This window comes from Meleagris gallopavo, chromosome 14, assembly GCF_000146605.3.
Source record: "Meleagris gallopavo isolate NT-WF06-2002-E0010 breed Aviagen turkey brand Nicholas breeding stock chromosome 14, Turkey_5.1, whole genome shotgun sequence".
Classification (NCBI taxonomy): Eukaryota; Metazoa; Chordata; class Aves; order Galliformes; family Phasianidae; genus Meleagris; species Meleagris gallopavo.
This window is the reverse complement of record NC_015024.2, coordinates 2,743,258-2,755,298: the sequence shown is the minus strand read 5'-3', so window position 1 is coordinate 2,755,298 and position 12,041 is coordinate 2,743,258. Positions and strand designations below refer to the sequence as shown.

Here is a 12,041-nt window from a genome sequence, read left to right as displayed (position 1 = left end):
AAAGCCGCAGGCTCGCTGTGACCCAGCCTCCAGCAACTCCCCGACACTCCCCCTGCAGGCCCCAGCCAGGGCTGCGCAGAGCACAGAAACTCTGCACTAATATAGAGGGTTCACCCTCCTGGGCTCTGCAAAGGAGCCGAAAGCAGCCCCGGAGCAAGCTGCAGGAATACTGCTGCTATTCACTCCTGCAGCAGAGCTGGTGCTCTTCTATCTCGGGAGAGGCAAAGAATGACACCTGCCTGCTGCCACGCTGAAACTGACATCCTCAGGGCAAGATGCAAGCAGAGCGCTGCGTGGAGAGAATGCAGGACAAAGCCTCACCAAGGAAGAAGCAGAATCACAGGAAGGACAAGCGGCATTGACAACTTATTCTTCATTCAACCCAACGAGAAAACAGTAAGAGAAACACTTTTGGATGTATTTCATTTGGAAATGAGCCAAACTGGCAACTAGAATCCAAGTCTTCAAAAAGTCTATACAAAGATGTATCATACAAAATGTACAGGAAAGTTCTCAAAAAAAAAGAAGACAAACGATACAACAAAAGGAGAGCAGAGACGGTGTGAAACCACAGCTAACACGTCCCAGCCCTGCTCTGGAGGGCAGGAGCAGCATCCAGACAAGACGCTCCAGACACAGAATACATTACACTATATACAGGACCGTACAAAGATCAGCATCCCCTTTGGTCTAGCGAGGAGCTCTCCAGCATGAAGTTGGGGCAGCCGGGACAATCTGCTCGTGGAAGTGTGACATGCCGAGAGGGAGAAAGTCCAAGGGAATGAAATGGTCAGCTCTAACCCATAACCAGCATACAGTCACGTCACCAAGGCTACAGACTTTACTCCATCTCTGTGAAGCGAGCAAACATGGCTTTCCGCACTGCATCTTTGTAGGAATCTGCAGTAGAAACACCGTAGGAGCTGCCCTTGGCTCCCAAACCAGCACCTCGCATTCGCACTTGGGCCTGAAAGGGGAAAAGACAAGGCATCAGCTTTGGGGTGCAGGGCAGCACACAGAATGCTTGTCATGCTGGCTTCATACGCTCACCCAGGGCATTTACAGAGACAAACACCGACTCCAGGAGATCAGACTGGACACAAACCCCAAAACTGCTGGTTTAAATCCACCCATCCCGCCCCAAGTGGGTGGGTAGGAATAGTTCCCAGCAGAGTAACGCAGAGAGAGAGTGCAGGCACAGAAGCGCCAGCCTGGAGCACCCTGCAGAAGATGCTGCCCAAGGGGGAGACACTGGGCCTTCACCCTACAGGGCAGCTTCACCATGGGATGAGACAAAGAGGCAGGGGACAGCACGGTGTCTTCCACAGGGCCTCAGCAGCAAGTGCTTCTGAATCAAAAAGCACCAGACTTAGAGGAAGCACCCATCTGTACTTACCTCAATGGGTGCAGTGATGCCCTGGCATTTTCTTCCCAATCCCGAACCTTCCCTCCAGCCCATAGCCTGCAGCATCTTGTTGCCTATATTACTGTTGTCGAGGCCATCTTTGGTGGGCTGCTCATAATTACTGCAGGAAGAAAAGGTCAGTTAATCACACTGCTTGTCAGAAGCTGAAGTAATCACCCAGGAGCTTCCAGGTACGTACACTGTGCCAGCATCATAGACCTTCTTGCGCTTTGGCTCCGGGGGCTCTGGGATGCCGTACTTCTCTCGCCTCTCAGCTGCTCTGTCTCTGTATTTCATCTGTAACCAGATTGAGTGTTGGTTTGAAGACAAGTTTATTTACTGTTGTTATGTAAGTATATACATAAAAGCATTTAGCTTTACTGTCCAGTGTAAATATTTCGCATCGGTATAAAAATGCATGGCTTCTGTGGGAGCTGTGTAAGCAAGCTGAATGCCTGCCATTACAGAGAGCTGCCCGCTGCAGACTGCCAACACGTGGCTTGGCCAGTGCCAACAGAAAGAGCTGGAACAACTCCCCAGAGCTGATCAGAACCTGTAGTGTGGTACAACAGCCCAACACCAGTCAAGACCTGTGCAGTCAGCTTCTGACAGCTGCGGGAAGGTCACCATACCTGGTTCCAGAGCCCTTGTATCGCCCACTGCTGTGAGGCAGTTAGAACCCTCCCCTGATAAGCAGCAGCTGTGGTGTAGGAGACACTTCTCTCTGTTTAACAGGACAGCTCTGAACCTTGGCCCAAGAATGGCTAGGCTTACACGGCTTATCTCATTAGCATCAAGTCAGGATAAGGAGAGCTCAGCATTATCTGTGCAAGCCCTTTTCCATTAGCCACTCATCCATTATCTGCTCATCTGAACACTGACCTCTCTCTCACGCAGTTCCAAGGCTTCAAGTTCCTGTTCTGAAAGCTTTGATCTCCTATAGATATCCATGTTTTGCTGCAACAAGAAGAGATTCGCATTAACATGAAATGCAGAGCACATCAAGCAGGATGGACAACAGCTCTTTGTAAATAGCTGACTTCTGGGAAAGAAGCAATCCACCTGCAACTGTTTTTTTGCAGTAGGAAGAAAAGCATTCCCAACAGCACTTTGCTTTACACACTATGTTACGGGTATCAATCATCTTCCTGGTAACACAGCACACACACCTTGTGCAAGTCCGATAGCTGCTGGTGCCGAATCAGCGCATCTTTGTTTGGGAATTGCCTTCTACACAGCAGGCAGGCCATCTTCTTCCAGTCAGTCAGCTTCTCCTCCTCATTCTCCATTCTTTCTAGTAAGTCCTCGTCGTTATCGCTGTCACCGCTGTAGGCAGCCACGAGGCCACGCTGGAAAGAAGGGCAGCATTAAGGGATGGGTCTCTCTTCCCTTACAAGAGTCCAGAAAGACAACACAAAGGCTGGTACACATGCTTCGCTGTGCAGAAGAGACAGAGCCTTCTCAATGCTAAAGGGTGAAACAGCTTAAAAGAACCACGTGCTGCAGCACAGCTGCTAGACTTAATTCAAGCTAGACAAACAATAGCTTAAATAGAGGTTCTGAGGTTTCCAAAAGTTCAAGTGAGACTTTGAGGCTTGAGGTCATGACAACCTCTCCCTGCACCTCTCAGCCTTTGAACCTGCTGCGCTCAGACAGGATCACTGTAACCACCACAGCATTCCAGAGGGGGCTGTGGAAATCCAGGCTGGAAAGCAGGTGTCTGCTGGTTCTCCTCTTGTGAGTGCTTGACACGTGACAGTAAGCTTCAGAAATACAGGAACCCCACCTCTTTCACCCATAAAGCAACCCATCAGGCACCTCGTGCTCACCTTCAAGGGATTTTCATCTTCCCCATTTTTCATCACCTCCGGTAAGATCTGCTGCCTCTCAGACAGAGCGCCCTAGAAGACAAGAGCACCATGAGCACCAAGTTCTGCCACACCACACCCCACAGCACGCTTCTCACCAGCCTCACCTTCTTCTCAAAAAGGGCAAAGCCTGCATCTGCAGCTGCCGACTCTTTCCGTTCCTCCTCCCTCGTGCTCAGTGGCTGGAAACTGTTCTTGAAATTCTCTTTCTGCTTGTTCAAACTCTTCGCCCAGCGCTCCATGTCTTTAGCGATCTAAAACAGACGCAGAGTGGTTTGCTCAGACCTCTGCCTTCATAGACACCAGACTCCTATGACACTGATTCAACTGTTCCATTTGTGCAGACACTCCAGAACAAGGCACACTTCACTACCTTCTATACTGCAGCTGCTTCCCCGTATACAGTGTTAAAAAATAGAGTGAAAGTGCAGCCTGCCTGTTTCAGTGTATGAACCCTTCTTATCAATCCACTCCTCTAACTGGCAGCTCAGTTGTACTCCCACTGGTCCTGGCATCATTTCGTATGCATCTCTCCTATGCAGTAGTTATTTCTGCACTGAAGTCTCTGCCAACCCCGCCTCTTCTCAGCCCTGCACAATGTCTGCAACGTGCAGGTACACATTCCACCAAGCAGCCAGGACTGTCACCAGAAGGGCAAACTGTAATCTCACCCCACAGAAGACATCAGCACAGTTATGATCCCACTTCAGTTTTTACCTGTTGAGCTGTTTTACTCTTAGGCTTCTCTTTCTTCTCCTTCACTTCTTTTGTGGTGGTTGTGGTCGCCGTTTGTTGGTATGTGATACCCTCTGCTGCAGGCATGTAGGTCTCTTTTTCACCATCCCAGTACAGATACTGCTGAGTTAAGGCATTGTAGTAATACTGACAAAGAGAAGAGAACCATCAGATAGTTACACGCACCACGTAAGCTAAGCATCAGAAGAGAGAACCAAAAGCAGCAGCCTGATTCAGTCCGAAGCATTGCATGGAAAGGAGCTCCTCAGAGCAACCCAGACCTCCACAAAGGAGGCAAAAGACACAGAGTGGCTGAAGGCTGTGTCCCCAAACAGCACTATGGAAATCTTTATGCCTCTCCCAAGGGAGCATAGCATGCTCTTTGCTGGCTGCTCCGCAACAAAACAACTCACTGGCAGCATCTGTAACAATGTGTATGTGTAACCCTGTGCAGGCCAAACTGAAGGAAGAACTAAGGGCCATAACCAGAGAGAAGTAAAATAGCAGCCCCTGCTGCAATGGGTATTGTCTTCCTCTCAGAAGTTTCACTCATAAGGAAACAGACACAGAACTGAACTAGCATTAACACAAAGATGGGTGCTAAGAACCTACATTTACCTGTGAGTTAGGATCGTAGTAGAGCCCTGTTACAGGATCATAATAATATCCTGAAGATTCATCATACTGGTAGGTGGATGTATCAGGGACAGCTGGAAAAAACAAAGTCCAAGTATAGGACAAGATCATTCCAGACAAATTCACATTGGTTCCTTTGTATAGTTCAACTACAGTTCTGAAATCTTTGAGAGCAGACGTGCCTACAAAGCACTCGTACCATCTGACCAGAACACGCTGCCAGGGGCAGCTGCAGCACCAACTTTTAGAGGTGGAACACTTAGCTAAAGCAAAGTTTCTCGCTTGCTAGAGGAACAGACACCCGTCCCAGCACAACCCTCTCTGCTTACCATACTTGGTTCCAGGCACTACACCAGTTGGGGCAGCTGTTTGTGCCTGAGTGCTGGTGGTAGCTGGTGCTGCTTGTGTCTAGAAGAAAACAAGAAATCTTGATGAGAAAGATCTGTCACTGAGGTGCAAAAAAACAAGGACAGTGAGCCAAAGCATATGCAGCCCACACTAAGCATACAAGAGCTAGCTCCTCTTTGCCAGTACACTTAGTACTCATCTTTAACAAAGAACAGAACTATCAGAAAAAAGAAATAGAAGGTGACTCTTCTATAAACACAAGTGCTGCATCTAACTTCACTTGTGACATCTCACAGCTCTGCTGTACCACGCTCACTTTAAAGAGTGTGCAGAGGCCACAGTTAAGCCAGATATCCCACCAAATGAAGCCCTGGCACCAAGAGCAAGGAGTGCCACAATTACCGGGGAGTCAGGCGAGTTTGTCTGTTGGTTATAGAGCTGAGGGCTCTGGGACACAACCGCAGCCGTGGTGGTGGTGACTGGGGCTCCTGCCAACACAGAGCAGTAATGGATAAGCCAAATCATTTGTACAACAGCACTTCATCCTAGGGCTAAAATTACTCTGTTTACAGTTTCAGATCCTAATTCCAGCAACAGCAGCCAAACAAGGCAATAAACATTCAAAAGGAGACAAAAACAGTGGGTATTTTCTTTCCAGACAAGGAATAGTTTCCTTTTCAGGAGGAAATATTTTGCTCGCAAAGCCAGTGATTCCTGGCCTCTGACAGCTGCCAGCACTGAGGATTTCTCTAGAGCTGCTCATGCAGTTCTCATGAGTTCAAGGCTTTATGTCAATATTCTGAGTCGGCAGCTTCACTCATCTCACAGACCACAGGTCCCACGTGAACAAACTCACAATGCTTCTCTAGGAACACACATCCATTCACATATTATGGCAGCAAAATCTGTCCCCCTTTACTGAGGAAATTAACTTAAAAGCTAAAGCAAAACATCACTGTTGCTTATCATCACAAACAACAGCATCTCCCACACGTTGGAAACACCACCTGATATGGTAGCTGCATCTGAGTCCAACACACCTCCTTGGTTTTGGTAGTACTGCTGATAATCCTGGGAGTACTGCAAAGGAAAATGAATGAAAACACAGGATGAGCAGATACCCACACTGTAACAGCTTGCAGGCTACAGAAGAGCCGGCGCCACCAACCTGAGTGTACTGCGTGTAGCCATCCTGTCCTGACTGGAGGTAGCTGTAGTCAAGGGTGCTGCCTTCTCCGGTTTGAGGCTGAAATTGAAGCAGGTTATTTTTTTTTTTTTAATCAGATGGGTGAAAATCACTGCATTTAACAACTTCAATGCTGACGAGGCTCCAGCCTAACGATCAAAACCAGATCTCTAGATTTATATGGATAACAGGACTGGGAACAAGTTTCCAAACCGTACCTGAGTGGATGACCACTGTGCTGCAGCAATGGCTGTACTTGCCACAGAGAAGGCGCTGACCCTGTTCCCATCTGGCAGAAGCAAATCTCTGAAACCACAGAAATCACACCTGAGTAAGCACTGCTTTTTTCTGAAGCGATCGCTATACAAGGAGGTAGAGTCTGCCAGCATGCATGGATTTCTTGGCAGGTCTTAAACATTGTCATGAATGAGCCAAAGAACAGCTCGGCGGGTGGAGGAGCGAGGCTCAGTGTTGTACAGCCAATAGCCAGCCTGTAGGCCTCCAGTGAAACAACTGTGCTGTGCATGAAAGAAGTTACAATGGCAGCTACGGAGGACCGGCGATGCAGACGATAAGAAACAAGTGCTGTCTCTCTCCTCACACACAATAAGGAAAAAGGAGCCACGTAACAAAAGACACTTAAAGGAAGCAAAACTGGAGTGATGGTCATCTTAAAAGCTCCAGTGACGACCACGAATCTTTTTATTTATGAAGGGATAAGAGGGGAAACGAACTGCTACTGCAACTCACTTTCTGGCACTCTTTGCAAAGTCAACACCAATTGTTTTGCCATCAATTTTTAATGGTGGCTGAAGACTTTGTAAAATCTGCAGCAGTTGAGAAGCATCCTACAACAAGAAACACTCATTATTATGAAAAGCAGGTTACTGAAGAGGACACAGAAGCTGTCAGAGCTCCAACTTTTCACATACACTAGCTAAAAACATTTAAAGCTCTGGCAACGCCTCTGTATCCCCTCACGCCATACACGCTGAGTACAATGGGATTACAGCCTGCTGACAGACTGTGTGTTTCCCAGAAATGCTGGGTCACTGATGATTAAACATTTCAACTTGTCTTTATAAAAAAAGCCAGTTTTGCCCCACATTACTCCAAAAGGCAGCCCAGCAGAGGCTGACATCAGCCACCCGTTTTCATCCAACACTGAACTGTTGAACTCTGCTTAAAGCAAGTCCAAACAAACCACACTGATTGTCAATTTGAACATCTCCAACAACAGAGGTTCCAGCACCCCTCTGGGAGCCTTCTTCCAGTATTCAACTCCTCACAAAAGGGAAGACGTTCTCCTTGTACCTTACTGCCATTTCCCACGTTTCAGTATGCCTGCTGACCTCACCAAGCACCCTTTGAGACCGTCTCTGCCATCCCTACAGCCTTGCTCTGGATGATGCTCAGAGCAGCAAGATTCCCTCTCCTCCACCTTCTCAAGATGAAAGGAGCCCAATTCTATGCATTTCCTCACACTGTACACTCCAGCCTTTTACTGTGATCCAAATGACCCCAGACCATTATTTGTGACCCAAGCACGAAGCAAGCTTTCAACTCGGAACTGCACTTTGCCATGAACACTTTTCCCCTGTGTTCACAGCATCCCCCCACTTTCCTTCCAAGCTGCAGCTAACGATGAAAGGCTCTGACACATTTAGTATTTGTTCAATCATCTGTGAACCCCCAGGGAACTGGAGCAGACCTCAGCACAAAACCAATAAGGCCCTCACCATGGCAGAAGACAGCTGCACAAATGCAAAGCCTCTATTTTGCTGAGTCTGCTTGTCTTTGATAAGACGAATATTATTGACTGCCAGAGAGGCATACGGAGACAAGGCAGTCATGATGGATTCCACTACTGTGTGAGGAGCAATGTTTCGGAGAATGATGGCTGAGGAAAAAAGAAAGTATGACATTAGCTATGTACATAAGAACTTGAAGTACTCTGAGAAGCCTTAAAAAAAACACCACCACCACCACCACCACCAAACCCAGAACAGCAGCAGTTTTGGACAAGAGCATGTTTCTGTTTCAAGAGTCAGTATTTGGGGAGTTGGCAGGAAGCACTTGCTCTGCTGGGAAGATGAGAGTGCTGTCAATACTGTTCTAATGAAAGCAAAGCACTTCCTGAGCAGAAGCCCTTGCCAACATTCGCATGTACCAGTCTACAAGTTGGGAACAACCTGATCATGGTAAGTGCTGTGCCCTGAGAGAGCTCAACGTGGGTTCCAGCGGGCACTCTGAGGTACAAGAAGGACTTTTCTGTACAAGTTCACAAGTCACTTTATGGAGTAAACTCAAAATTCTGCTTTTTACTTACTATCACAGTAATAATCCACAGACTGAACGGCTTCTGCTGTTCCAGGTGGTACCTCCTGTTCTGAATCTTCATAGGAAGGAAAAACTTGAATCACAATGTTGCTCTGTCACTCAAAGCCAGAATGTCACAGTGTAGGCTACAACCTACACTCATCCAAATTCAAAGATGCCCAAAGAGCTAAAGTAACTTACCAAATTTGTCCGCTCCACAGCGGAAGCATTTCAGTCTCCTTCTGAAGTTGTAAAGACAGCACTGTGTGGGAGAAAAAGTAGATCTAGTAAAGATTTAGTTGATTCATCACAATGGTGGCATTTGCTGTACTTTGCTGAAAACAAGACAATCAAGCTAAGTACGACAACAAAGCTGAACCTACCAGAATAATCAACAACAGCAAAACTGGTCCTCGCCTGTACTGCAGCTGCTTTTCACAACATCCCAGTTACCTTTGTTCAAGTCAGTAAACTATCCTGAATTACACAACTACATTAACTGTGTCCTTTAGCAAGGCTTGAAAACAAGTTATCTTTACATGATTAAAGCAGAACGAAGCAGCCTGGTTTTGATCTTGCTACATCATCTCCACTTAAAGAGGGCCAAACAAGCGTTCAGCAGTTGCACACAACATCAGCTGTCACCTGAAGGATACAGAATTCACCTACTGACGTTGTGTTCTGGTACAGTTCACTAACTGACTTCTGTATAAGCAAAAATGAGAGTGCCCTTCCAGTCCGTTCTACAATATGTGCACAACTATTGCATCCATCAGCAAAAGCTGCAGCTCAGCCTAAGGCTGAAAGTATTATTGATTTTCTAAAAAGAGATGACAGAATCACAAAGAAATCCCCTCAGGGTGACGGCTATTCTATCAGCTGCTGTGAACAGCAACTCCTGGGAGATGTGCTCTGGGTCAGGCATACATTAGTGGGAGCAACACACAGCTCCACTAACGAATTTTGTCTCAGCTGGCAAGTACACCACTGAGTCCCAGCCCGTATCTTCTAGCTGCTGATGTTCTCCGTGGACAATTCCATCACTCCAGGTGCCTCTGCCACTGGATTTCCAGAATCCTTGCACTCCTGTGTCTTAGCACTCCTCCATCGTTGTAACGACCACGAGGCCCAAACTACGCACTGCTTTGTCCTGGTCACGCAGCTGGTGAAAAGAACTGATGAGGAATAGATAAAAAGACACGCTGTACCTTGTTGCAAAGCCAGTCCTCAAATTTAGGCCGGGGGTTGCTGTAGTGCATCGCGATCTGCTTCCCCTGAATCACCAGCTTTTTCTGCAAAAGAAGTGGTTTCAATTATCCCTGAATCGAGGCACACATGTTCATTTTCCCATGGCAGAGCACCCTTCGGAGGAATCAGTGCTCCTGAATTAAATGGACAACATATGGGGAGGATGTGGAGGACAACCACCGCCACCTACACCCTGCCCATCCAATCCTGCAGAGAGGAGGACGAGGGCAGTAAGAGAATGGGATGTGGAGCAAAGATAAACGGAATCAGGGAGTGTTGAAAAAGTTGCCAACCACTAAACGCTGCCATGGAACCAGGAAGTGTCTCGAAGGAGACAAAGTCCTAACTTGCTGCGTTCAGGATTAACACATTTTTAGGAGTCTCCTTGCCCCGTTTCTATTCACTTCTGGTATAGCATTGAGCGACTTTTTAAACATGTCCTTAGGTGACTGCTTCACTTCTTCCCCTACTCCAAATTCCCCAGAGCTTTAAACAACCACATTTGGATAACTTTTCCAAGCACTTTCTTCAGAAGCGTCCCTTTGTAAATACAGTAATTCCTTCCAAAGGGACCCTGTTTAGACTTCTTGGAGGCTGGATTACAAGTGCCATCGACCAAAACGTAACTCAGAGTGCTTTCCTTTGACTAAAGCATCAGTTCAATTGGAAGCCTGCGCAAGAGCTTTGTGTTCTTCATTCGGGCAAAGAGCTCTCCAAAATGGCTAACTAGAGCGAAGCTTCTCCTGGGGTAGGAAAAGTTCATAATGCTTTCAGCATGTCCGCTCACTCTGACTTTACAGGAATTAGGAATTTAGATTTTAGAAGCCCCAACTCTCAGCCTCGTGCTTTGCCAAGTGCGGGCACGCAGAACGCCCTTTCAATATACGGACAAAGTACTTCAGTCAAACAGGCAGAAGGAAGTAAGTCTGAGGAAACGTGCACTAGAGGCCAACCCCGAGACATTTTAATACAAGAACCAGTTTTACGACAGGTTGGCTTATTGCAGAGGTACCACGGGAGCACCAGGACCAGTGGCTTCTCTGTAACAGGGTCTGACAGATACATCTAGCATGTAGCATGAATAAGGCTCTCACATTCTGTGCAACTAAATAGGGCAAAGCCATTTCTCCTACCGGCAGGAGGGAGGGTTGGAGGGCCCAGCGCTCACTGGATATGCACACATAGAAACAAAGCTGCTGGCACAGTTGCAATACATCATTCTTTCATCTAACAGTCAGCGACCGGGCTGCTGGGGAGACTCTATGTTTTCCCTACTACTAGGGTGGCTGGGTTACTGGAGTGAATTTGAGTATTTGTTTCAATAAATTATGCATCAATACAGCTTTGTATATATTAAAACTATCTCATTTCTAAAATCGCACTCGGCATTAATTTCCTGACACGAGTCCTTCTGCTGCACCTGTCCACCCTACAGAGCAGGGCACCATGAAACAGAACCCAAGCTGTGCCATGGGAAAGGACTCCCAGCACGAGCCACGTGGAGGTCTATTCCAGCACAAAGCACACAGCTACCTCCATCTGCTGGAGCTGCTTACAGGGCTGCTGCAGTGCCTGGACACGTAAACCGACGCAGCAGAATATGTTCCTCATGCTGCCCACAGACCTTCACAGCATGTATTAACTGTAAAAAGAACAAGTGGCTCAATACACTTTGCTTGCTTCAAGGGCGTATTTAACATCTGTTGTTAAAACAGACTATGGAGATTCAAAAATTAGCAAATCCAGAGCGTGCTTACAGTGCGAGAAGAAAGCAGCACTGGGAAAGAAACCAGAGCACTTTTTGCATTTTGGCTCCTTATCAAGTCGTAGTCCAGAAAAGCCAAAACACGGCCCAACTTTGAAGAGCCCTCAGTTCCCATTAGATTTATTTGGAATAAACACATTTCTCCATCCAGAGGAGCCAGGTGTCTTCCCTTGACTCAGGGAACACGTCTTTCTAATGACCTGGCACATCTTTTTCTAAACTTTACTCAGGATTAATACCAATGTAATGAAAATATCGCAGTATCTGATGCCTTCTCTGGCAACAGAAGAAATAGCAGGTGGAAGTAAAATAAGAGTCTTTTATGGACTGTATGCTATTCTTTCCAGACCAAATAAACTGACACCGTGTAATAAGACAACGGCACATTTTATGAGTGCTCAAAACAGCCAATTTTCTTTCCTAATGTTACCTGCTATTTTCTACCACTCTTAAAAATTTTAATATATACAAAGCTTTTATTCATTTAAATCACTGTTATGGAACAAACCACTCCTTCCACCTTTATTTTTT

General features: G+C 46.8%; 1 protein-coding gene across 1 annotated transcript in view; it reads right to left on the bottom strand.

Annotated features, from left to right (window-relative positions):
* Positions 1-358: 358 nt before the first annotated feature.
* Positions 359-12,041, bottom strand: part of RBM5 (RNA binding motif protein 5) — a 15,535-nt gene continuing 3,852 nt past the window's right edge. The window contains exons 6-24 of the mRNA XM_019619970.2: positions 9,706-9,789; positions 8,699-8,759; positions 8,508-8,573; positions 7,918-8,078; positions 6,929-7,026; positions 6,397-6,484; positions 6,161-6,238; positions 6,000-6,072; positions 5,395-5,480; positions 4,974-5,052; positions 4,627-4,718; positions 3,991-4,155; positions 3,381-3,527; positions 3,235-3,306; positions 2,575-2,754; positions 2,288-2,362; positions 1,605-1,702; positions 1,397-1,526; positions 359-967 (exon numbers count right to left, since the gene is read on the bottom strand). Of these exons, the coding sequence (XP_019475515.2) occupies positions 842-967; positions 1,397-1,526; positions 1,605-1,702; positions 2,288-2,362; positions 2,575-2,754; positions 3,235-3,306; positions 3,381-3,527; positions 3,991-4,155; positions 4,627-4,718; positions 4,974-5,052; positions 5,395-5,480; positions 6,000-6,072; positions 6,161-6,238; positions 6,397-6,484; positions 6,929-7,026; positions 7,918-8,078; positions 8,508-8,573; positions 8,699-8,759; positions 9,706-9,789 (1,959 nt within the window). The 3' untranslated portion in view covers positions 359-841. The remainder of the gene's footprint in view (positions 968-1,396; positions 1,527-1,604; positions 1,703-2,287; positions 2,363-2,574; positions 2,755-3,234; positions 3,307-3,380; positions 3,528-3,990; positions 4,156-4,626; positions 4,719-4,973; positions 5,053-5,394; positions 5,481-5,999; positions 6,073-6,160; positions 6,239-6,396; positions 6,485-6,928; positions 7,027-7,917; positions 8,079-8,507; positions 8,574-8,698; positions 8,760-9,705; positions 9,790-12,041) is intronic.